This window comes from Bison bison, unplaced genomic scaffold (genome assembly GCF_000754665.1).
Source record: "Bison bison bison isolate TAMUID 2011002044 unplaced genomic scaffold, Bison_UMD1.0 scf7180017864283, whole genome shotgun sequence".
In the NCBI taxonomy this organism is placed as follows: Eukaryota; Metazoa; Chordata; class Mammalia; order Artiodactyla; family Bovidae; genus Bison; species Bison bison.
The window spans coordinates 1,427,652-1,451,431 of record NW_011494855.1 but is presented as its reverse complement, the minus strand read 5'-3'; the positions used below and the strand labels follow the sequence as shown (position 1 = coordinate 1,451,431).

At 35.7% G+C, this 23,780-nt stretch overlaps 1 protein-coding gene across 1 annotated transcript in view; it reads left to right on the top strand.

The window, feature by feature from the left end:
* Positions 1-2,027: 2,027 nt before the first annotated feature.
* TNNI3K (TNNI3 interacting kinase) overlaps positions 2,028-23,780 on the top strand; it is a 350,776-nt gene continuing 329,023 nt past the window's right edge. Inside the window, exons 1-4 of the mRNA XM_010849426.1 lie at positions 2,028-2,132; positions 2,734-2,842; positions 16,109-16,194; positions 17,267-17,364. Of these exons, the coding sequence (XP_010847728.1) occupies positions 2,093-2,132; positions 2,734-2,842; positions 16,109-16,194; positions 17,267-17,364 (333 nt within the window). The 5' untranslated portion in view covers positions 2,028-2,092. The remainder of the gene's footprint in view (positions 2,133-2,733; positions 2,843-16,108; positions 16,195-17,266; positions 17,365-23,780) is intronic.

The window sequence follows — 23,780 nt, the reverse complement described above, 5'->3', positions numbered from 1 at the left end:
CACTGGAATAGCTAAGTCTTTACTTAATATTTCTCTAATTTCCAGAAGAGCCTTATTGCTTCATGGAGGAAATGATAAACATAAAACTCCATTAATAAAAAAAAAAAAACCTACTGCAAAAATTTTAGTTTTGAAAGTCAAAGCTTTCATTTGTAAGAGCCAAGCTTTCTGAGATAATAAAAATATTTGCAAAAATTAAAAGGAAAAATCCTAAAGATCAATGCATTACATTTATGTACCGAAGGGGAATTTGAAAAGACAGTGTAAGATGATATAAGAATTAGCTTTTTCTTCATTGGTAGAGGCAATGAACACCCACTTATACACTGAGATATAAGGTTTGAAATAGTGGAGAGAGAAATAAGAAAGAAGATCGGGAAAGAACAGATTTAGACGTCCTCAAGAAGGTCAAAAGCCCTGGCTCCCATCCCTGTCCCTCTCGATTCACGGTATGAAAACCATGGAAATCTGAGAGACGGGAACTTGTACTTTGCATTCCAAGGTGTAGCTCTGGGAGATTGCCAGCCTCTTTAAAAAGACTATCTAGTTTGGTCTTCAGGACTTCAGGACAAGACTGAATGCTTGGTCACCAGAACCAAGCATTTAGGAAGTCAGGTGCCTAGACCAGTGAGCCTGAGAAGAGCATGTCTGGGGAAAGGAAGGATTTTCTGACCTAAAGGGATGGGCATCACACAAGTGCTGAAAGTTGGTATAGCTGAAGTCCTCAAACAAGGAAAATGCAGAGTGCGTAGATGAAGTAATCAGAGGCCACTACAGTGTAGCAGACATCAATGGCCCTGGCAGCATATACTGAGGGAGGAGAAATCAGAATTATATCCAGGGGAGGACAGAGGTTAGATACCAACTTCTCTAACTGTATCTGATCAGTATAGAGACTGTCCCTCTGGAACTTAGATTACCTTTGCTGAGAAAAAGTTGTGGGAAATGATTAATTTGTCTAAGCAGTTGCTTCAAAAAGAAGAAGTTATTTGAACTCTCAATTTTAATAAATAGGAAATTGAAAGTATAGCCTCTAAAGGAGGATTTCAAGATTGACGTGTGTGTATTCTAGGTATAATTACATTATCCAAAAGAAATATATAGTTGAAAATCTCTGGGTTTCCCATTTATTCTCCATCATACCCTGAGTTCATTTATATCAATAGAAATATGCATGTACAAAGAGAAAAGCCGCTGTGAAGTGTAATATCTGACTTGGACTTTAGAATCATATAGACTCAGAATTTATTTCAGATTCCTCTACCTGCTAGCAAATCTGGATTTTCTCATCTATGAGATGAGAATACTATACACCTTGCAGGATTGTATAAGGTATAAATGACAAAATGCATATAAAACACTTAGACTAGTGTCTGGCATGCTAAGCTTTCCATCTTATTATCTGTAATCTTATTGTTCTTGTCATTGTTATTTTATGAATTGCCGTTTGTAGAAATCACTGTCTTAGATCCTTATCTGTGACTCATGGTCAATATAATCAACGAGTGGTATAAATTAATCATGATCTATGTTGAGAATTTCTTCCTGGAAAAATAGTTTTGTAGTTCTGCTTTAGGCCAAATTCACATTCATTTCTATTAGTAGCATGCCATAGGATGTTGATTTCCATTATTTATATTCTATCAAGACGAATTCTATCACAAGTCACCATTTTCCAACAATCTTTACTTTGGCTTAGGAGAAAACAATCCTGAAAGATGATCCAGGTAGTTTTAATAGCTCTTTCTGAACCTCAGATGTAACAGAATGACTTTCTAGATTAAAAGAAATGCCCATCAAGGTGCATATGGATAGATAATCAATGGATGGAGGCAAATAATCGTATGGAAACATTTACTCTTTATCTTTGCTATAGTTCTTTTAAATAGACTGATTAATTCCTTTCATGATTTCACCCTTGAAACCACAAACTATTTAGTTCTTTGTAATTGTTGCATGACATTCCATTTGGCAGTCAGCTTATTTTTAGCCAGACTATCAAAGTATTTTTCAACTGGACTGTCACTGCACTTGAACTTGGAATCTTGCAACCTCAGGAACTGCACTGGGGAAAAGAAGAAACTTCTAACAAATGGGAAATTATAAATCCAGACCAACGCAAACTTGTACTGGTAATTATTCCTGTATCTTTAAATGTAATATAATTCAGTAGGTAGTATATATAGTTAACATTTCACTGGAATATCTGCTAATTTTTGCAAGAGGACAAGACAAAATTTATGCAAAAGTGTTAAGATTATCTGAACTCAAATTATTTTTTCTCTGAAAGATCTTTAGAAAAAAACACAAAATTTCTTATAATACTATAGTGTTTTAGTTCCTAGGTATAATGCTATAGAAAAAAATTTGGAATACTGTTGCATATAGGGATTTTAGGATTACATGTTAAGTATCTAGTACTTAAAACCTAAAAACTCTTGTCTAGCAACTAGAGATTGCTATAATTATAATGCAATAAAATCAAATGAAATAAGTCAAATATATTCTTCTATATAAATATATTATCCAGTATCGAATGGGTTTTTAATTACAATTCTATATGATTGCCTTTTAAATATAAACATCTGCATTTTAAACCCAATCAGTAATTTAAATTAAGTATTGTTTAATTCAGAGTAAGAACAGAGTTTTAATCACTTATATGTTATGAGCTGTGTCTACATTTTGCAAAGCACAGCTATGAATCAGTCCCTTTTTGTTTTTCTTTACTAGATGAATGGAAGAAGAAAGTCAGTGAATCTTATGTTATTGTAATAGAAAGATTAGAAGATGATCTGCAGATCAAAGAAAAAGAACTTACAGAACTGAGGCATATATTTGGGTAAAGTTGTCAGAGTTATTATTTCTATGTACGTGTCTTCATTGTTGATCTAGTTTTTAGCTATACCTATGTTTAAAAATGCAACTCATGTAACCTTCAACATTAACCTTAGAATATAAGGTTATATTCTAACCTTTCATATAGCCCCTGACCATTCATATAGTCCCTAAAATACAAATATATTGCCTCCTTAAAATATGCCTTGCCTGTTCCCATCACTTAAGTTTAAAGAGAGAGGAACCTGAAGGTTAGCCTTTGAAAACAAACTGTTGCTGATCTGAATAATCTTTAGAATTAGATCACTCTTATAAGCCATGCCAGCAACAAACACTAAGACTTCTCTTCTCAAATGGTGATGGAATACTGGCCACATTTTTCTTTTTGGACTACTGGAGATCTCCAGATGTATCAAACCCTTTGGTCCCTTGACATTGAAAGGCTGTCTCTTAATGAAACTGAGTATCGCTCTGCCCTTGAACAAGCCTATAACAATGTGTAATATTGGCTTCAGGCTTTCACTGGGTTTTGTTCTATGATAACAAGATAAAAATAATCTGGCATAGTGTCACAACCTTGTAAGACACAAAATGTTCAGAAAAGAGGGGCAGAGCCCTTATACACACTAGCAACCTTCTGGAGAAATTGAATGTGGCATTGAGAAACAATATATTTTGGAGAGTCAATTTGAGTTAGCTGCCTGACTGAGGAAAAGTTCCATGAAGGCCAATTAGCCATGTTCACTTATAGCTGTGTTAATCATGTAATACTTTTATAACAAAGAACTCTATCCATTTTACTTGGAAAATAAAGGTAATAAAGCAATGAGCAAATGACATATTTTTAAGAAAAAATTTAGATATAGTAAACATACAAACCTCACATAACTGGCAAATAAAACCACCCATGTATAATAGAGTTTATATAAAATTGTCAGTGGTTTAATAAGGCCTTCACAAATATTCAGTTTATAGTTTGGGAAATAGTTAATTCTCTATGTTATTTAGCCCAAAATGATTAACTCCATTTTGACACTTTGATGAGATACCCTGGGATGGCTTTTGCAAGTATTATCACATACTGTCTTACGGGAAAACATTTGAAATTCCTATAGAGATGTGACTGACACTGTGGTATAACAGATTTATGCATACATATTAATTTTGTTGGAAAAAAGCTATGAATATAAAACTTAATCATAAGTCCTCTAGTTCTTATTGACTCAGATAAATATGCTGAATAAGATGTGATTAAATTAGAGATTTTCCTCAACTTTGTCATTTTTTTTTAATTTGGGAAGTATTATGCAAATATGTCAAGGCTAATTTAAACAGACATATCCTTCTAAGGATTAGGCTTGAAATGTACTTTTTCTCTCAAATCGTATCAACAACAAGTAGCTGTTTCTACACGTCCTGTTCTGGCCTACTTTTCTTCTAAATTTCTACTATATGTGATGAATGTGACCTCCTTTTTGCTGATTAGTATTGTAGGGGGCATAGGTGAAAGACAGGAACCAGTGTAACTTATAGTTCAGAATTTATTGTGCCAGCTATATTCAAGGTGCTATTCCAGATACATCGAATATGAACCATTCATTATTAAATCATCACCATGACCCTGTGTGATAGGAAATATTCATTGTGGTGGATAATAAACTAAGGAGTAGAGACGATGGATCTTGTCAAGATCATTTGGTCAAGTACTGGAACTATGATTTGTAGCGAGGTCTACCCAGCTCCATAGAGAGAGCTTTTCCTACCACATCCTGATTCTTGTTCCAGGAGTTCACAATCTGGTTGAGGGGAAACACATATATAAATATCTCACAGAAGACAGTCTATGACAAGCGCAAAGTGGAAGGAAAAACAGAACAGTTTTCAAATATAAAAAATATGAAGTTTGATGTCTTGATTTATTCATTGGTTTTTATAAAGCATTCCAGATAAAAGGCAGAGTTAAGTAAGTATATATAGGCAAGAATGGATGAGTACCATGGAAAGTCTACTACAACCAAGAAAACTTTATTTCTTGGCCATCTTCTCTAAGTAGAGTAAAAAAGCTGTTTCAGTCAGCATTTACAGGCAATGTATCCTTAGCTATATTGCTTTATCTCCTTGAGCCTCATTTATACTGTAAAATGTAATTACAGCATCACAGGACTTTAAAAAATGATGTCAAATTATGAATACAGGGCCTAATGCACAGTATGCATTGAATAATTGGAGGTATTGATTATCATGATTAATTGGATAAATAAGGGCAGTTTGAAAGACTGAACACCTTATTGACAAGCAGGAGTAAATTTGACAAGTTTAGTCAAAGTTAAGAAGTGAGAAAATTAGGATAAAGTGTTTTTTACATCAAGAAGACATTTTCAAAAATAAAAATGTAAAATGTTGAAACAATTCAAAATAGTGCCAAAATCTGATATATAACTTTTAAAGCTTGCGATCAAGAGGGATTGGAACATTTTTCAGACTAGAGTATTAGAAAGTTCATCAAAATGGATGTCAAAGATGATAGGGCATTTTGAGGAAAGGAAGATTGGTAGCCTGGTGCTGAAGCTGTTAAAGAAGCTGTAGAAATGTCCCATTATCCAGAAGTAATAATGAGGCTGAGGCCAGGATTACCCACAGCCTAGAATCATGTCTCTCCAAGGGCTAAGGACCTCCCACAGTTTTCTAACAAAAATTTTAGATTCCATCATTCTATCCCATATCAAGTGAATCAGAATCTCTGGGGCTGATTTCCAGAGACCTGAATTTTTAACAAGCTTCCCCAGGTAATACCTTTGCATACAAAAAATGATACTTCAGCTAAAGTTTGGAAACGACACTTCCAGAAAGATATCTAAGTTGCACTGAGAACTCTGCTTGCTGTGATATTGGTAAAGGGATGAGGAACATGAAAACAGAAAGCAAGGCAACTAGTATGGTCTATAGAGAGACAAGGAAGCAAACAAACAAAACATGAGTACTCTGCTCTGCTATCAAGGCAAACAGCATCAGAGGGAAAGAAAGTCAATCCTGCCTAAGGCAAAGTTCTGAGATTTTTTTCTTTTCTCTAGAATAAAATGATAGATGACAAGCAAAGAAAAAAATGGAGTATTGAGAATATATTATAAATTGTCTTGCTCATTGGCTCACACAACAAAATTTTAAAAGTAATTAAGTTTAAACAGAATTACACGGACAGAGGAGCCTGACGGTCTACAGCCCATGGGATTGCAAAGAGTCAGACACAAATGAGTGACTGACAGCAAATATTTTATGAGATCACATTTAATTGAGCATCTAGGACATTTTAGCTGTTAAATCTTAGACTCTTTCTCATTTTGATTCATGCTTTATGTAATGTAAGGAGTGCTTCAGTGATGGACAACTCTGTTATGCTGCTTGACATCAGGCTTCCCCTGAACAGGCAGATAGCAGGAAAACTATCAAGTACCTAAAATGAATCATTTAATACTAGAGTCATAGATGAAGGATCACTAGTGCAAACATAAGTTTGTCTGGTGTTTTTTTTTTTTTTTTGCAGTTTTTTGGTTGTTTTCATTTGTTGAAGTTTCTTTATAGCAACTAATCCCATTCATTAAAAGAGACTTTCTGCCTCATAAAGCAAGAATTCAGTTCAGTTACTGACTTATGTCACATCAAATACACAATCTCCAGTATAGCTTTCACTCACAACATAATACAAAGCAATATAAGTGCTAAACTTAAAAAAGACAAAAAGAGCTAAAAGATGATTGATTATGCTAATTTATAGCAGCTTTGCAAAGGGAACTTGATATGGGAAAGAAGAGGAATGGAAATTGAATGTTCCTTCATCTTCCATAATAAAGTTGCATTCACTCTTAATTTTGAACATTTCTTAAGATAATAGATGAGAGACTGGAAAAGATGAGTAAATAGAGAAGCAGAAGAAGGAAAGACAAAAGTGGTACCCTGAAGTACATTGTGTGGTTATTTCCTCCTCTGCACCATTTCTGTTCTTTGTGTTTATCAATATAATAACACTTACTACTTGGTGTTATCAATTTACAGGTCTGTCTATTAACTGGTATTAATATATATGTTCACTAAAGACAGCTTCTTTGTGTATTCAGCTTTATCTATAGTTGCATTTATTTGTAATACCTATTTGTATATCACTTGAAAACAAATTGACAGTTTAATGCCTACCATTTGTCAGGCATGCACCTAGGTATTTTAAAGACTCTTGAGAGTCCTTTGGACTGCAAGGAGATTCAACCAGTCCATCCTAAAGGAGATCAGCCCTGGGTGTTCTTTGGAAGGAATGATGCTAAAGCTGAAACTCCAGTACTTTGGCCACCTCATGTGAAGAGTTGACTCATTGGAAAAGACTGATGCTGGGAGGGATTGGGGGCAGGAGGAGAAGGGGACAACAGAGGATGAGATGTCTGGATGGCATCATCAACTCGATGGATGTGAGTTTGAGTGAACTCCAGGAGTTGGTGATGAACAGGGAGGCCTGGCATGCTGCAATTCATGGGGTCACAAAGAGTCAGACACAACTGAGCAACTGAACTGAACTGAACTCATATAATTGTAATTGTATACATGTAAGGTGCTTTGAGCACCGTAACTGTCACATGGACAACACTCAAAAATGTCAGTTAAAAACTAATCATCATTATTTATGTTCACATCTTTCTGGGGTATGTATTGCACTTACCATTTTATACATGAAGAAAATGAGGCTAATAAAGTGAAACTGGCTTGAACCAGGTTACACATAGTTCTCTCTAATTTAGTACCTTGCTCACTTGTACTACCTTTCCCTCTTTTTTCCTCCCTCTATTCTTCTCTCCCATCCCATACTGGAGGGAAAATAAATATGGATAATATTATCTTTAAAAAGTTTTCACCTTCACAATGCCACTGTACAGTTTTGCTATGTCCTGTGTATTAGTACTGTCGCTACATGTGGTAGTGGAGGAATATAATTTACAATCCCACTCCCACCCCTTGGTGATACATGGACTTCTTCCACGATCTTTGTAAACCACTTATAAGTTCGCTTTCCACATGCAACTTTTGAAAGACTTCCAATTTAATTGTTTTGTTTCAACGTTTTTAAGTCTTTAGAAATTTTAGAACTATGTTTTTCTGATTTCATCATCAAGCCTACTTTTTACCTGCTTAATCTGTAATATATCTATAGAGATCCCCAAAGAAGTTATAATTTTTCAGTGCTGTCACTTTTCAACATAATCAGAAGAACCCTATTTTTTTTTCTCATTTTTAACCTTATTTTGACATTGAATAGATATACTTTGGTCAATAGTGTATTAACACTTTGAAACTGTGAAATGTCTCACTTTGAAATTGATTAGGTTTAATGAATAAAAATAGTCAAAAGTTTATCCCATTAGAAAGCAGTTGCAATGTTAAGAGGAATTAAAAAAAAAAAAGGAAAGAGAAAAATAATGAAGGCATTTTCTGAGTTGTATCTTCCTGCTTCTTTTCTTCCTGAAAAGTTCCTCTGGCCCCAGCTGCAGTCTACCATACTTATCCAACAAATGAAATATCTCCCCTAAATCTACTTTTTCAGAACTATAAACAATTATGAAATTTAGCTGTTATAAAATGAATAGCTCCAGAAACAATACAGGCTGATCTTACCTAAAAAGAGTGAAATTCTCTATCAGGGCGCTAAGTAGAGTGTTGAGGGAGGAAATTACATCTTAATAAAATTGAGTGAAAGATTATTTGGTATGTTTGGTGAGTGCATTGTGTTAATTAACAACGAAACAGAAAACAAACAACAAACAAACAAAAAGATCGCAAACCAAAAAGCAGAGAATTCACACTGTCCCAAGACTGTTTACCTCTCTATATCCTTTCTTGCTTGTCTACATAAAACTTAGTGGGGTTTACTGGTGGCTCAGATGGTAAAGAATCTGCTCACAATGCAGGAGACCCGGGTTCAATCCCTGAGTCAGGAAAATCCCCTGGAGAAGGGAATGGCAACCCACTCCAATATTCTTGCCTGGAGAATTCCATGAACAGGTGAGCCTGGTGGGCTACAGTCCATGGAGTTGCAAAGAGTTGGACAGGACTGAACAACTAACACTACTACTACTAAGTAAAACTTGTTATGAATAACAGTTTTACAGGAATATTGTGCAAAAACATTCAAGCAGCTTGATCTCAAACTCTCACTCACTCTCTCTCTCTGCCTCTTTCTCTTTAACTTCGTACTTAACTCAGTTTTACTGGCTTTCTCCATTTTATCCTCCTTCCGATCTTCCCTCCCATCCCATGCTACCTTCTTCTTCCCTTTCTACTTTCCTATCCCTCTTCTCAAATGCAAAGCAAAATAATAAAAAAGTTAAAATAATTAATACCAATAGTCTCAACACTCTAGTAAAAATAATTATTACAGCACTAGTACTTACAAAAGTCTTAAAAGATCTAACTCATTTAAACCTCAAAATAACCCTATGAGGTAAGAATTCTTATTATATCCATTTTATTTTCCTTAACTACTTTCATTTCACTTCAGTTGCTCAATCATGTCCAACTCTTTGTGACCCCATGGACTTCAGCATGCCAGGCTTCTCTGTGCATCATAAACTCCCAGAGACTGCTCAAACTAATGTCCATCAAGGTCATGATGCCATACAACCATTTCATCCTCTGTCATCCCTTTATCCTTCTGCACTCAATCTTTCCCAGCATCAGGGTCTTTTCCAATGAGTCAGTTCTTAGTTCTCATCAGGTGGCCAAGTATTGGAGCTTCAGCTTCAGATCAGTCCTTCCAATGAACACCCAGGACTGATCTCCTTTAGGATGGACTGGTTGGATCTCCTTGCAGTCCAAGGACCTCTCAAGAGTCTTCTCCAACACCACAGTTCAAAAGCATCAATTAAAAAAAAAAAAAAAGCATCAATTCTTCGGCACTCAGCCTTCTATATGGTTCAACTGTCACATCCATATATGATACTGGAAAAACCACAGCTTTGACCTTATGGACCTTAGTTGGCAAGTAATGTCTCTGCTTTTTAATATGCTGTTTAGGTTGCTCATAACTTTTCTTTCAAGGAGCAAGTGTCTTTTAATTTTGTGGTTGAGGTCACCATGTGCAGTAATTGTGGAATCCAAGAAAATAAAGTCTGCCACTGTTTCCATTGTTTCCTCATCTGTTTGCCATGAAGTGATGGGACCAGATGCCATGATCTTCATTTTTTGAGTGTTGAGTTTTAAGCCAGCTTTTTCACTTTCCTCTTTCACTATACAAAAGGCTCTTTAATTCCTCTTCGCTTTCTGCCATAAGTAGGTGGTGTCATCTGCATATCTGAGGTGATTGATATTTCTCCCGGTGATTTTGATTCCAGCTTGTGCTTCATTCAGCCCAGCATTTTGCATGATGTAGTCTCATATAAGTTAAATAAGCCAGGTGACAATATATAGCCTTGACATACTTCTTTTCCAATTTCTACTGGTCTTTTGTCCCATGTCCAGTTCTAACTGTTGCTTCTTGACCTACGTATTTCTCAGGAGACAGGTAAGATGGTCTGGTATTCCCATCTCTTTAAGAATTTTCCACAGTTGATTGTGGTCCACAAAGTCAAAGGCTTTGGCATAGTCAATAAAGCAGAAGTAGATGTTTTTCTGGAACTTTCTTGCTTTTTCTGTGATCCAACGGATGTTGGCAATTTGATCTCTTGTTCCTCTGCCTTTTCTAAATCCAGCTTGAACATCTGGAATTTCACTGTTCATGTACTGTTGAAGCCTTGCTTGGAGAATTTTGAGCATTACTTTGCTAGCATGTGAGAGGAGTGCAATTGTGCAGTAGTTTGAACATTCTTTGGCATTGCCTTTCTTTGGGACTGGAATGAAAACACCTTTTCCAGTCCTGTGGCCACTGCTGAGTTTTCCAAATTTGCTGGCATATTGAGTGCAGCAGTTTCATAGCATCATCTTTTAGGATATGAAATAGCTCAGCTGGAATTCCATCAACTCCACTAGCTTTGTTCATAGTGATGCTTCCTAAGGCCCACTTAACTTTGCATTCCAGGATGTCTGGCCCTAGGTGAATGATGACACCATTGTGGTTATCTGGTTCATGAAGATCTTTTTTGTATAGTTCTTCTGTGTATTCTTGTCACCTCTTCTTAATATCTTCTGCTTCTGTTAGGTCCATACCATTCTGTCCTTTTTTTTTTTTTTTTCTTTGATATCATTTAGCTCCAGGAATACAGTAACATGTCAAAAACTCTTTGCAACCTCATGAACTTTACAGTCCATGGAATTCTCTAGGCCAGAATCCTGGAGTATGTAGCCATTCCCTTCTCCAGAGATTCTTCCCAACCCAGGGATCAAACCCAGGTCTCCCGCATTGCAGGCATATTCTTTACCAGCTGAACCACTAAGGAAGCCCAAGAATACTGGAGTGGGTAGATGATCCCTTCTCCAGCAGATCTTCCCGACCCAGGAATCAAACCAAGGTATCCTGCATTACAGTCAGATTCTTTATCAGCAGAGCTACCAGGGAATCCCCAACTCTTCTTTATCTACCACCATATCTCAATAATTTTTAAATGTATAAATGAAAGAATGAATATGCTTCATAGTGTTAGTTTGCAAACTTGGTCTGGGAGATACTGGAGAAATACGTTTCTGTGTATTTCTTGGATATACATCCTGGGAATAGGTCTTATTGATGACTTTTCTGTTTTTATTAGGGTTTTTTGGGTGGGTTGGTATCAGCAGCATCCATTAAAAACTACACAAGAAGTTACAACCAGCCATTTGAAACCTAAATGATCAATTTTGGAAACTAGATGGCCCAAAACAAAATTTGGCCTTCTTTCCAACTTCTTTGCCTTTACCTACATTTCAGCCAATGAATTAATATAAGAAATGTATCTACCTATCTTTAGATTTTGCCTTTGCCAAGTGTTCAAATGTTAAATTTTAATAAGTTTCCATTTGTGATCATGTCACATATTTCCTTGAAAGGATGGGATCATGAGAAGAAGTTTAATTGGATCACAAAACTACTACTTTTCAGGATAAAAGATAAAGGCTAAGGAAAGAGTTCATTATGTTACAACAAAGAAAGTAACCTTTGGACACAAAACAACCATTTTTAATGATTAAGGACAGAATTTATTATTAGAAGTATATTCATAATAGTGACTTCATTTTAATTAGGAACTTCATTCATGCCCCAGCAAGCACTGTGAACTTATTAGGATATGTTAAGTTACAGTATGGCATGGCAGGTGATGAAAAATGTAAGGGAGAATTAAAAAATAAATTGAGCTTAGAATATTAGAATATGTAAGTGATATTCATTTGGCAGCGAATTTGACATGTACAGTTCCTTAGAAGAAGCAGAAGAAGAGAAAAAGAAATATCTATCCCAGGAATGATTGCTTTAAAATCTTGAATACTTTAATTGCATGTGTCAAAACAGAAATATTTGACTATAAGCAAGTGGGAAGTAAGAATTAGAATTCAAATATAGCCCCAAAGTTACTCTCATTAAAAAATTACATTCCAGTCATTAAAATTTAGATTAAAATTTTACTATTAAAATTGTACTTGACTGCCACTGTGGGAATCTATTTTCTGCTTATTCATTTTGTTGGCATTCACAGAAGCTGCATGAGTTTAGGGAGAGTAGAATTCAAGAATTCAAGAGGAAAACAAAAATAAGAGACTACAGCTCAGTTTTGACAGAATGCTATTTAGCACTCTATACTGATTCACACCTGTAAAGAAGGATGTGCGGGTTTGATTGCTGGGTCAGGTTACAGCCCATGGAGTTGCAAGAGCAGGACACAACTTAGCGACTAAACCACCACTACTACTGATTCACTTATGAATGGTCAAGTCTAGTATAAGATTTAATAAGTTAAAGAATGATTGGTAAATAAAAAATCTCTAATTAATTCATATTTTCAGTCTTATGTAAATAGACATTCATTTGGTATTTTTAAAAAGATAAAACATTGGATGTTAGCACTTTACTTTTCTGTTTATTCAGTATGTACTTCCTTTGCAAAGCTGCTTGGAGCATTAAAGATCAGGATTAATGCTAAGGTCAGTGCAGGATTCTATCTAGTACACATATTCCCAAGACTGATGCACTTAAATGATCTGGGAATTAGTGACTAGTTTCTATCAAATAGACTGTTGAAAGCAACCTGAAACAAGCATTAAGAACAGAGGTGGAGCACACAGTTGATGTTCAGTAGATGCTGTGCCAGACTGATTGAATATATCATCAAAGCTAGATCATGGAAAAAGAAAGCAATTAAGTCTATCTTCTCAGTAAAATGATTTTCAGCACAACCTTTTTTCCTTTGGATTTTGTTGTTCTTTTAATCGCTTCAGTGTTAATACCTTCCCCATAATAATGATGCTGCTGGACTTGCATCACAAAACCGTGATAGTTTGCGCTGTGAATCACTGAGTGTTGCTCTGAATCACTGATAGGTGCTAGGTGTCACGACAGTGAACTTAGTTAAAATAGGGAAACTTACAGGTTGTCAAATGTGAGAGGTCAAAGAAGGTCAAACTCGGTTTGAAAACTGTGCTAAAATTCTCTCAAGGGAGAATGGCATTGAAACATGTAAAATATCATGTAAGAAACGAGTTGCCAATCCAGGTTCGATGCACAATACTGGATGCTTGGGGCTAGTGCACTGGGATGACCCAGAGGGATGGTATGGGGAGGGAGGAGGGAGGAGGGTTCAGGATGGGGAACACATGTATACCTGTGGTGGATTCATTTTGATATTTGGCAAAACTAATACAATTATGTAAAGTTTAAAAATAAAAAAAAAAGATTTAGACTACAAAAGGAAAGTCACATATTCACAGTAAACTTTGCTAAAAATCAAAATAATATTTAATAACATATCATGTACCAAATAATGTAGAAAGTACTTAATCTCATTTTCTTCACAATGCAATGTCATATGAATCATTTTAATAATTTTGTAACTGAAGAAAACGAAGCTTGAGGAGGTTAAATAACTTGCTCAAATTGGAGGGGAAAAATATACTACTTAAAAAAACAGAAACAGGATTTCAATCCTGGTGTATATACAAGGCCCATGATCTAAGTACTTACACTGCTGAAATGATTTCTTCCACTTTTAAAACATCAAAACATGGTAGGTATTGCTGCATAATATTAGAGATACACACTGACAAACTAATTTACTCAAGGGTTTACTACTCCAGAGGAACTCTCAAGTTCTATCTTCTTTCAGCATTTGCCATATATTCCATTATAGTTAGCTCACAAGACAGTACTTTCTCCCATTCTCTCTTAGGCTGAAGATTTTACATAGTTCTTTACACTTAACAGAAGGCTTCCCTCTCCTGCCCCACTCCAATGCTCTGTATTCTGTCTTATATTCTTATTGTATGTTTCCTTTGCTGGATGATGACAGAACCAAGGAAGAAAAGCCAAAGCAGTTCAAAGCAATCTTCAGTTGCTACTTACAGTTTTCTTTTCCTTTTTATTATGGACACTGAAAGTGAAAATGTTAGTCTCTCAGTCTTGTCTGACTCTTTAAGATCCCATAGACTGTAGCCTGCCAGGCTCCTCTGTCCATGGAATTCTCCAGGCAAGAATACTGGAGTCATTCATTCTCTTCTCCAGGGCATCTTCCCCACCCAGGGATCAAACCCAGGTCTCCTGCATTGCAGGCAGATTTTTACCATCTGAGCCATCAGGGAAGCCCATTATGGGCACTAATTTCCTACAAATTTTAAAAGAAAAATCCAATCTACCTAGCTTTGAAAGTTGGGCTCCTTGCAATATTAACAATTAGTAAAAATGACTTGGAATTTATTGTACTTCTATGTGTGGCATTCCAAAGTGAGTTGAAGTATGTTTCTCAATATGAGGAAATGTATCTATGGATTTTGCTACTGAGAAGTTGAAGCAAGAAGGCTAAGGGGGTGGAATTCTGGAATATTCTCCTGTCTCTGAAAACAAACCACTGGACTTGCCGTTGCTAATTAAACCATTTTACTGAGATCCTTCACATTCCCTAGAATTAGAGGCTTCTCTTTTTAGCAGCACTCTGGAGAATAGCACCTTTTCTTTTTCTGTTTTAAAATTTCAATAGCTTTTGAAGTTTTTAACTGGGTGCCTTGATAATAATGTTCTGAATTCATAGTACCTTTCAAGTGTACGTACTTTACGAATGATAATAGAAGGCTTATTCACCAAAGACTTTGCTATCTCACTAAAGCTGCTGGAGATTTAAATGGCAGGAGGCAGCCTGGAATTAACCTGGGAGGCCAAAGATGTGATCTCATATCTACTGAAAAAATGTCCTGGCAGTACCAGTGACCTCAAGAGGTCAAGAATTTTAGCTTTACATTTTTTTCAAAGGCTACCTATGGCTCTCTAGGGCCCTCCTGGGGCAATGGTCTTTGTTCAGACAAAGTCAAGGATTTCATTAATTGAATCAGTAACACTACTTCTCTTCTCACCTGGGACTGTATCATAGTACCCTATCAGAGTTTAGACCTTCTTTATCTGTGAAATCTGACCCAGTCAGAGTATAAGAAAATTTTCCTTCAGGCAGAATTTGTAATACATTGGGACTCTATTCCTGTCTCCAGAATCTTATCTAATGCTACTATTTTTTTTTCTTTTTGGAGAGAATTTCTTGAATTTCTCCATAAGTATTATATAAGGTGTTGATTGTAAGAGAAATGAGTTTCCTTTCAAATATCTGTGTTTTCTACTTATTCATAAATTTTAATTCATCAGGGTGCCCTGAGAAGTTCAAATTATACATAGAACATACCTTGTATGAGAATCATTAATTTAAACTTGATCTCTCAAACTTTTAATATTATTTCTCATGATTTTAATTGTTCTTCAGCTAGTTGTTGTTGATCACTAAGTCATGTCTGACTCTTTGCGACCCCGTGGACTGTAGCCCACTGGGGTCCTCTGTCCATGGCAATAATACTGGAGTGGTTTGCCATTACCTTCTCTAGGGGATCTTCCCATCCCAGGGATAGAATTCACATCTGCTGCATTGGCAGGTGGATCCTTTACTGCTGAACCATTAGGGAAGCCCCTCTTCATCTAGAGGTATAATCAAAATTATTTTTTCTAGGTACAGAAGAATCCTATAAAAGACATATTTCTGAATTTGTAGCAACAAGATTCATATTATAATTTTTCAAATGAGAAAATGATAAACTAAAAGCTGAAATTTGTAATCATCTGTAAATTTTTTTTTTTTTTTAGCTCTGATGATGCCTTCAGTAAAGTCAATTTAAATTACCGCACAGAAAATGGTCTGTCTCTGCTTCATTTATGTTGCATTTGTGGAGGTGAGTGCTTGGAACTCAATACTCTGTAAACTAGTTATATGTATACATGGTCAGTGATTTGAGCTGCTTGATAGTCTACAAGAGAATTCTATTCATACTCAGTTTTTTCTTTTGCTTTGCTTCAAGTGAAGAAGTAACTAACTTCTAGACAGATATTCCAATTGATTTAGCTCTAAATTTAAGTTTTATTGTGTTCCTACCTTGAATCAGGTATGCTTGGAAAAATTTTTAAAGACGTTTTTTCAGTATCAGGCATGCTAGCCAGGGATTAGGTTAAATTCAGATGCACTTAAAGCATTCCTCAAAACATCATCTAGCAATTGGTTTACAATCTGCAGTAAAATATATAGAAGGTAATAAATGCCAAAGACAAAATCCCAAAGTGAAAATTAGTCAAAGTGAAGACTAAGTGAAATTTGGTTCATAACTTGTTCTGTTCCATTCCTTAATGTATCCCAAGCATCTAGGATGGTCCCTGGCATAAGTAGGTACTCAGTAAATTTACTGAATTGGTAAATGAATACTTTTTTTGTTAATCCAAGCTAGTATGCTTTGGACTCAGTTTTTAAAAGAAAACTAATGTATAAGTATTGACTCTAAATATATCCCATCACCACTCCCCAAACAACATATCTTCCCAAATGTAAACACACCTTTCCAACCTTAGTCATTTCCTCGATATTTCTCTGATCTAAATAAACTAATGGTGTAGTGATGTTCTGATTTCTATCTAAGCTTTTTCACAAATATTAAATCATTTACTAGGGTGAATGTTTTCATGTTTTTACTTTTTAAAGTACTATTAGAAGGGCACCAAATAAAAAATGTAGCATAAATTCATTAAAATACACAGCACTGATACAAAGTTTTATAAATGTAGTAGTAAAAATGTTCACTAATAAGTAAGACTGTTGATTAACTGAAAACTTAACAAATGGCCTGCAGAACAGTAGTCTAGCATTTTCATTCATTGGTGTGATGTTTATAATTCCACTACAGATTAACTTAACGATTTTTAAGTCCTTTAGTCTATCTCCACAATTTGACTTTTCTCAACTTTTTTCTCTCTAAGGCAACAAGTCACATATTAGAACCCTTATGTTAAAAGGTCTCCGCCCATCTCGACTGACAAGAAATGGATTTACAGCCTTGCATTTGGCAGTTTATAAGGTACACAAGTTTTGTATATTAGAACCAAAGATGATGGGCTTTGGTTTTTGTCTGATTTTTCAAAATAGTGATCATGGAAATACGCAGGGTGATGAGAACATTACGTTACCGGATAGAGTTCTAGCTACTTCTTTGTTGGGCAGATATCATCAGAACATATTCACTTTATTGCTTTCCATCTTTATCTCATTTAATTCTCACAAGAACCCTGGGAATAAATTACATTATTATCTCAGGGTTACATGGTTAGCTAGTGGTTAGCCAGAATTTAAGATCTGACAGCCTGGTTTTCTTGCCAGAGCTCCTTCCAAGGAGACCAAGCCGCCTCAATGTAGAAGATGATGAGGCTGCATTTGAGGATGAAAGAAGCACGTTGAAGCTGCATTTTTCTGTGTATTTTCCTAATAAACAAATATCTCTAGGACTCCTTTTAGTTTCTTTCTTTTATCATATTTATGCTTCAGTTGGTTTTTTTTTTTTTTCTTTCCTTTGCATCAGACCTTGGTTTTAACATAATTTCAGTAACCTTTAAAAAAAAAAAAAGTGGATTGGATAAACTGGGATACTCAGTGTTGGGGTAGATCCTTGAGACTGTCATAAATATGAATTTATTCAACATATAAATTAAACATAAAAGCTCATTTTCTGACTGTAGTAAGCTTCTACTTATTCTGTACTTATTATAAGCTAAATATCTCACTAGGTTTTATATACTTCATTTCTTTAACATTAAAATAACTTAGTGGGTTTCCTGTTAGTACTTATTTTATGGAAAAGGAAATTGAAGATTACAGTTGGATATCTAGACAGAGAAGCCTGGCATGCTGCTGTCCATAGGGTCGCAAAGAGTCAGACCTGACTGAGCGACTGAACAACAACAAATGATTAGTATCAAGTACAGTTGGCTCTTATTGCATATACTGTTCTTTCTCAATGTTGTATGAATCTGTAACAGGATTTTATTTCAGTTTTGTATGTGCAGGTGTGGTAGTGGCTGGGGCAGGGAGTGGAGAGGGGGCAGCTGTTTGCTTGTATCTGGATCACTTTCACTTTGCTTTGCAACCCTCCCCCAACCTTTAGAGAGTTTATCTCAAAGGTGTGGGGGGAGAGAGCTGATATTCCCATGATTCACATTCACGTATGTTCTTGTGATTCATTATGCAAATGCTCTAATCTTCATTCTTTTTCAAGCTCAATCAATGCTTAGTCAATTTGTCCAATTCCTTCTGGAAGAGAGTGTCAGTAAGTGCTAAGTTGTCTTTAAAACCAAAATCACCGCAGATGGTGATTGCAGCCATGAAATTAAAAGATGCTTACTCCTTGGGAGGAAAGTTATGACCAACCTAGACAGCATATTAAAAAGCAGAGACATTATTTTGTCAACAAAGGTCCGTCTAGTCAAGGCTATGGTTTTTCCAATGATCATGTATGGATGTGAGAGTTGGATTATAAAGAGGGCTGAGCACAGAAGAATTGATGCTTTTGAACTGTGGTGTTGGAGAAGACTCTTGAGAGTCCCTTGGACTGCAAGGAGATCCAACCAGTCCATCCTAAGGGAAATCGGTCCTGAGTGTTCATTGGAAGGGCTGATGTTAAAGCTGAAACTCCAGTATTTTGGCCACCTGATGCGAAGAGCTGACTCACTTGAAAAGACCCTGATGTTGGGAAAGACTGAGGGCAGGAGGAGAAGGGGACAACAGAAGATGAGATGGTGGGATGGCATTACCGACTCAATGGACATGGGTTTAGGTGGACTCCAGTAGTTGGTGATGGACAGGGAGGCCTGGCGTGCTCTGGTTCATGGGGTTGCAAAGAGTTGGACATGACTGAGTGACTGAACTGAACTGAACTGAATCATCCTACAGAACTTGAATGAAAACTGAGTTCAGGGTATTGGAAACAGTGTCTGATACCAGCTTTTCTGCTAAATGGCAGGATGTGACAGTAGAAGAGCTCCAAGGAATAGGAAGCTGGAGACGGGCAGTCAAGTCAGTATTGTGCAACGCTGAATCTGACTGTCTGGAAGAGTCTTCTATATTAGTTCATTTTCCTAAGACAGCATGACACAACCACCCAAACAGTTTCTGAATGATTTAGTACTACAATCTTAAGAAAATATATTTCTTCCACCTCTGTTTATGAAACCTAAATTTCCATTTTTAGAGTTTCCCTTGCTCTAGTTTTTCTGTTTTCTTATATTTTGCCAAAGGATATATGGACTACAACTTTTCAGTAACAAATTTAAACAAATTTAAAATCTTAGGACACAAGGTAGGCAAAAAATTTTAAGAAGCCATAATAGAATGCCTGATTACTTATTTTTTAACAAAGATAAAAACAAATGAAATTTACCATTCCACTCTAAACATGGAAACAATATAAATTAGTTATTCATACTAATGTATTATATGTAGTTCTAATTATATCTTCCCTGGACTACTGCAGTAGGCCTCTGATTCATTTGGGGCTGTAGTTTTCTTCCCCCATATAATTTTTTATTCTATTTTACTATTATTTTAAATAAAATGACTTCTAGACTATTACAAGAAATACTTTATCCAGATGAATTGTTTACATTTTGTCCCATCTCCATCATCAGTCTGTTCTTTCTCTGAATCGTTTGAAAATAAATTGAAGACAACATTCCCCATAGCTACTAAAATCTATTGACATCTTTATTTCTGAAGAAAAAGGAAATTCACTTATATAATCACAATAAAGTTATCAAAATCAGAAAATGTAAATTGACACTATACTCTTTATCTAATCTATACTCCAAATTCAAATCTGGTCAGCTATTCCAATACTGTCATTTATAGCTATTAATTTTTTTTATTAGCATTCTGTCCAGAATCAGATGTTTCTTGTTTTCTTGTCTCTGTAATCTCCTTTCATCTGAAGGAGTTTCTCTGATTTGCCTTGCCTTTCTTAATCTGAGTATTTTTGATGCGTACAGAACAATAATTGTTATATAGTTCTTTTGATTTTTAGAAATGTTACAATTGAAATTTATTTTATTCTTAATATTCACAAAAAGAATAATTTAATTTTCAAATCATTTTATTGGCCACATTCACTTATACATCCTCCAATGCTGGGCCTGCCTCAGAGCTAAGTATTTTTCACAGGTGAGGGCATGTCTGCTTTCATTAGTAAGAGACGGGAAGATGATTAGCTTTTAAAAGCCATGTGAATAGTTAGATGCCATACTTTTCTTTCTTTGTTTTTGTTTGGTTGTTTTTTTGAAGGAATCAGATTTATTGACATATAATTTGTGTACAATAAAACTCACAATTTTAAGTGTAATAGTTGATGACTTTTGAAAATGTATATATTCGTGTACATCATTGTTATGATATAGGACTTTTCTATCATACACAAAAGTTCCCTCATACCTTTATGCAATTAATTCCTTCCTCCATGTCACATGGCCTCTGGAAACCACTGATGCCTTTTCTACCCCTACAGTTTCCCCCTTTTTAGGATTTTATATGAATGCAGTCCATTCAGTTTATTTTATTTCATGTATGGTTTATGATAATGTTACTGTTGTGTGATCAGTAATTCATTTCTTTTATTGGAAAGTTATATTCCCTTACAAGGATATACCACAGTTTAACAATCTACCTGTTGAAGGATTTACTGAGAATTGTTTTTAGATTTTGACTATTATAAATAAACCTGCTACTAACATTCATATACAAATATTTGTTTGAACATATGTTTTTATTTCTCTTGCTACAATACCTATTAGCAAAATTGCTGGGTCATATGCACAGGCTTCCACGATGGCTCAGTGGTAGGCAAACTGCCTGCCAGTGCAGGAGATGCAAGAGACTCAGATTTGATCCCTGGATCAGGAAGATCCCCTAGAGGAGGAAATGACAACCACTCCAGTATTCTTGACTGGGGAATCCCATGGACAGAGGAGCCTGGAAGGCTTCAGTCCATAGGGTCCCAAAGAACTGGACACTACTGAATGACTGAGCACATACACACATAGCTAAGTCATGTTTAATTTTAATAAGATGTCAAACTCCTTACCAAACTGGCTGTATCATTTTCCATTTCCATCAGCCATGTATTAGAATCCTAGTTGTTCCACATTTTTGTCAACATTTGGTATGGTAAATATGTTTTTGTTTTAGCCATTATATTAGATGTATGTTATATTATATCATTATGAATATTTTGAATTTCCCCAGTGACTAATGAAGTTGAAAAGATTTTCATGTGTTTGTCGCTGAAAGGTTTTTTGCTATAGTGTCTGTTCAATTATTTTTCCCCATTTTTAAATTTGGTTTATTGTCTTCTTGACTTGTAAGAGACTTTTATATATCCTGGATATAGATTCTGTGTTGGATATACATTTTGCAAAAAGTTTCTCCTTTTCTATGGCTTGCTTTTTCATTTAACAGTGCCATTTAAAGAGAAAAAAGTAACATGCATTATTTTTTAATTGAGGACTCAAGTTATTACACTGTGATCCTTAATATATCACAGGTACTTTCTCTTAATATTGGCCTGTGCTGTGCTTAGTCACTCAGTCATGTCTGACTCTTTGCGACCCCATGGACTGTAGCCCACCAGACTTCTCTGTCCATGGGGATTGTCCAGGTGAGAATAATGGAGTGGGTTGCCATGCCCTCCTCCAGGGGATCTTCCCAACTCAGGGATTGATTCCAGGTCTTATGCATTGTAGGCAGATTCTTTACCATCTGAGCCACCAGGGAAGCCTATGAATACTGGAGTGGGTAGCCTATCCCTTTTCCAGGGGATCTTCATGACCCAGGAATGAAACCAGGATCTCCTGCATTACAGGCGGATTCTTTATCATCTGACCTACCAAGGAAGCCCTAATATTGGCCTACTTCACTCTAAATGTAACACCCTTTCAATGGTATAGTTCCACGTTATCTTCATTCTTTATACTACTTTTGCTATATGTCTTACATCTATACATGTGTAATCTCCAATATGTTGTTAGAATTTTCCTGTTAAGCATTAATATCTTTTAAGAAAGTAAAAGAAGAGAAAATATCTTTGGTTTTGAGTAGATGGGTTATAATAATCCCATGTATGATTTCCTGTGTACAAAGCTTTTTGACCATTTAATTTCTTAAATATGTAAGTTTGTTATCATCAAATTTATAAATTTTAACCATTATTTTTTCAAACATGTGTATTAGATTGTTTGATAAACTTCCAAAGATTACCAAGTCTCTGTTCAGTTTTTTGATCCTCTTTCTCTTTGTTTTCAAATTTTGATTATTGCTGTTTATTTGAATTCAACTTTTAATACCATTTGCCATCTCCCATCTGATATTAATCTACTAAGAATTATTCATTTCAGATGTAATTTTCAGTTCCAGAATTTCCACTTAGTGTTAAAATATAATTTCAAATTCTCTGCTATGATTACACTTCTGTTCATTTATGTTTCCATCAGTTCAGTTCAGTTCAGTAGCTCAGCCATGTCCAACTCTTTGCGACCCCATGGACTGCAGCACGCCAGGATTCCCTGTCCATCACCAACTCCCAGAGCTTGCTCAAACTCATATCCATCGTGTCAGTGATGCCATCCAACCATTTCATCCTCTGGCATCTGCTTCTCCTCCTGCCTTCAATCTTTCCCAGTATCAGGGTCTTTTCCAATCAGTTGGTTCTTTCCATCAGATGGCCAAGTATTGTATTGAAGTTTTGGCTTCAGCATCAGTCCTTCCAATGAATATTCAGGACTGGTTTCCTTTAGGATTGACTGGTTGGATCTCTTTGCAGTCCAAGGAACTCTCAAGAGTCTTCTCTGACACCACAGTTCAAAAGTACTAATTCTTTGGTGCTCAGCTTTCTTTTTTTTTTTTTAATTTTATTTTATTTTTAAACTTTACAATATTGTATTGGTTCTGCCATATATCGAAATGAATCCACCACAGGCACACACGTGTTCCCCATCCTGAACCCTCCTCCCTCCTCCCTCCCCATACCATCCCTCTGGGTCGTCCCAGTGCACCAGCCCCAAGCATCCAGTATCGTGCATTGAACCTAGACTGCCGACTCATTTCATATACGATATTATACATATTTCAATGCCATTCTCCCAAATCATCTCACTCTCTCCCTCTCCCACAGAGTCCAAAAGACTATTCTATACATCAGTGTCTCTTTTGCTGTCTCATATACAGGGTTATTGTTACCATCTTTCTAAATTCCATATATATGTGTTAGTATACTGTTTTTCTTTCTGGCTTACTTCACTCTGTATAATAGGCTCCAGTTTCATCCACCTCATTAGAACTGATTCAAATATATTCTTTTGAATGGCTGAGTAATACTCCATTGTGTATATGTACCATAGCTTTCTTATCCATTCATCTGCTGATGGATATCTAGGTTGCTTCCATGTCCTGGCTATTATA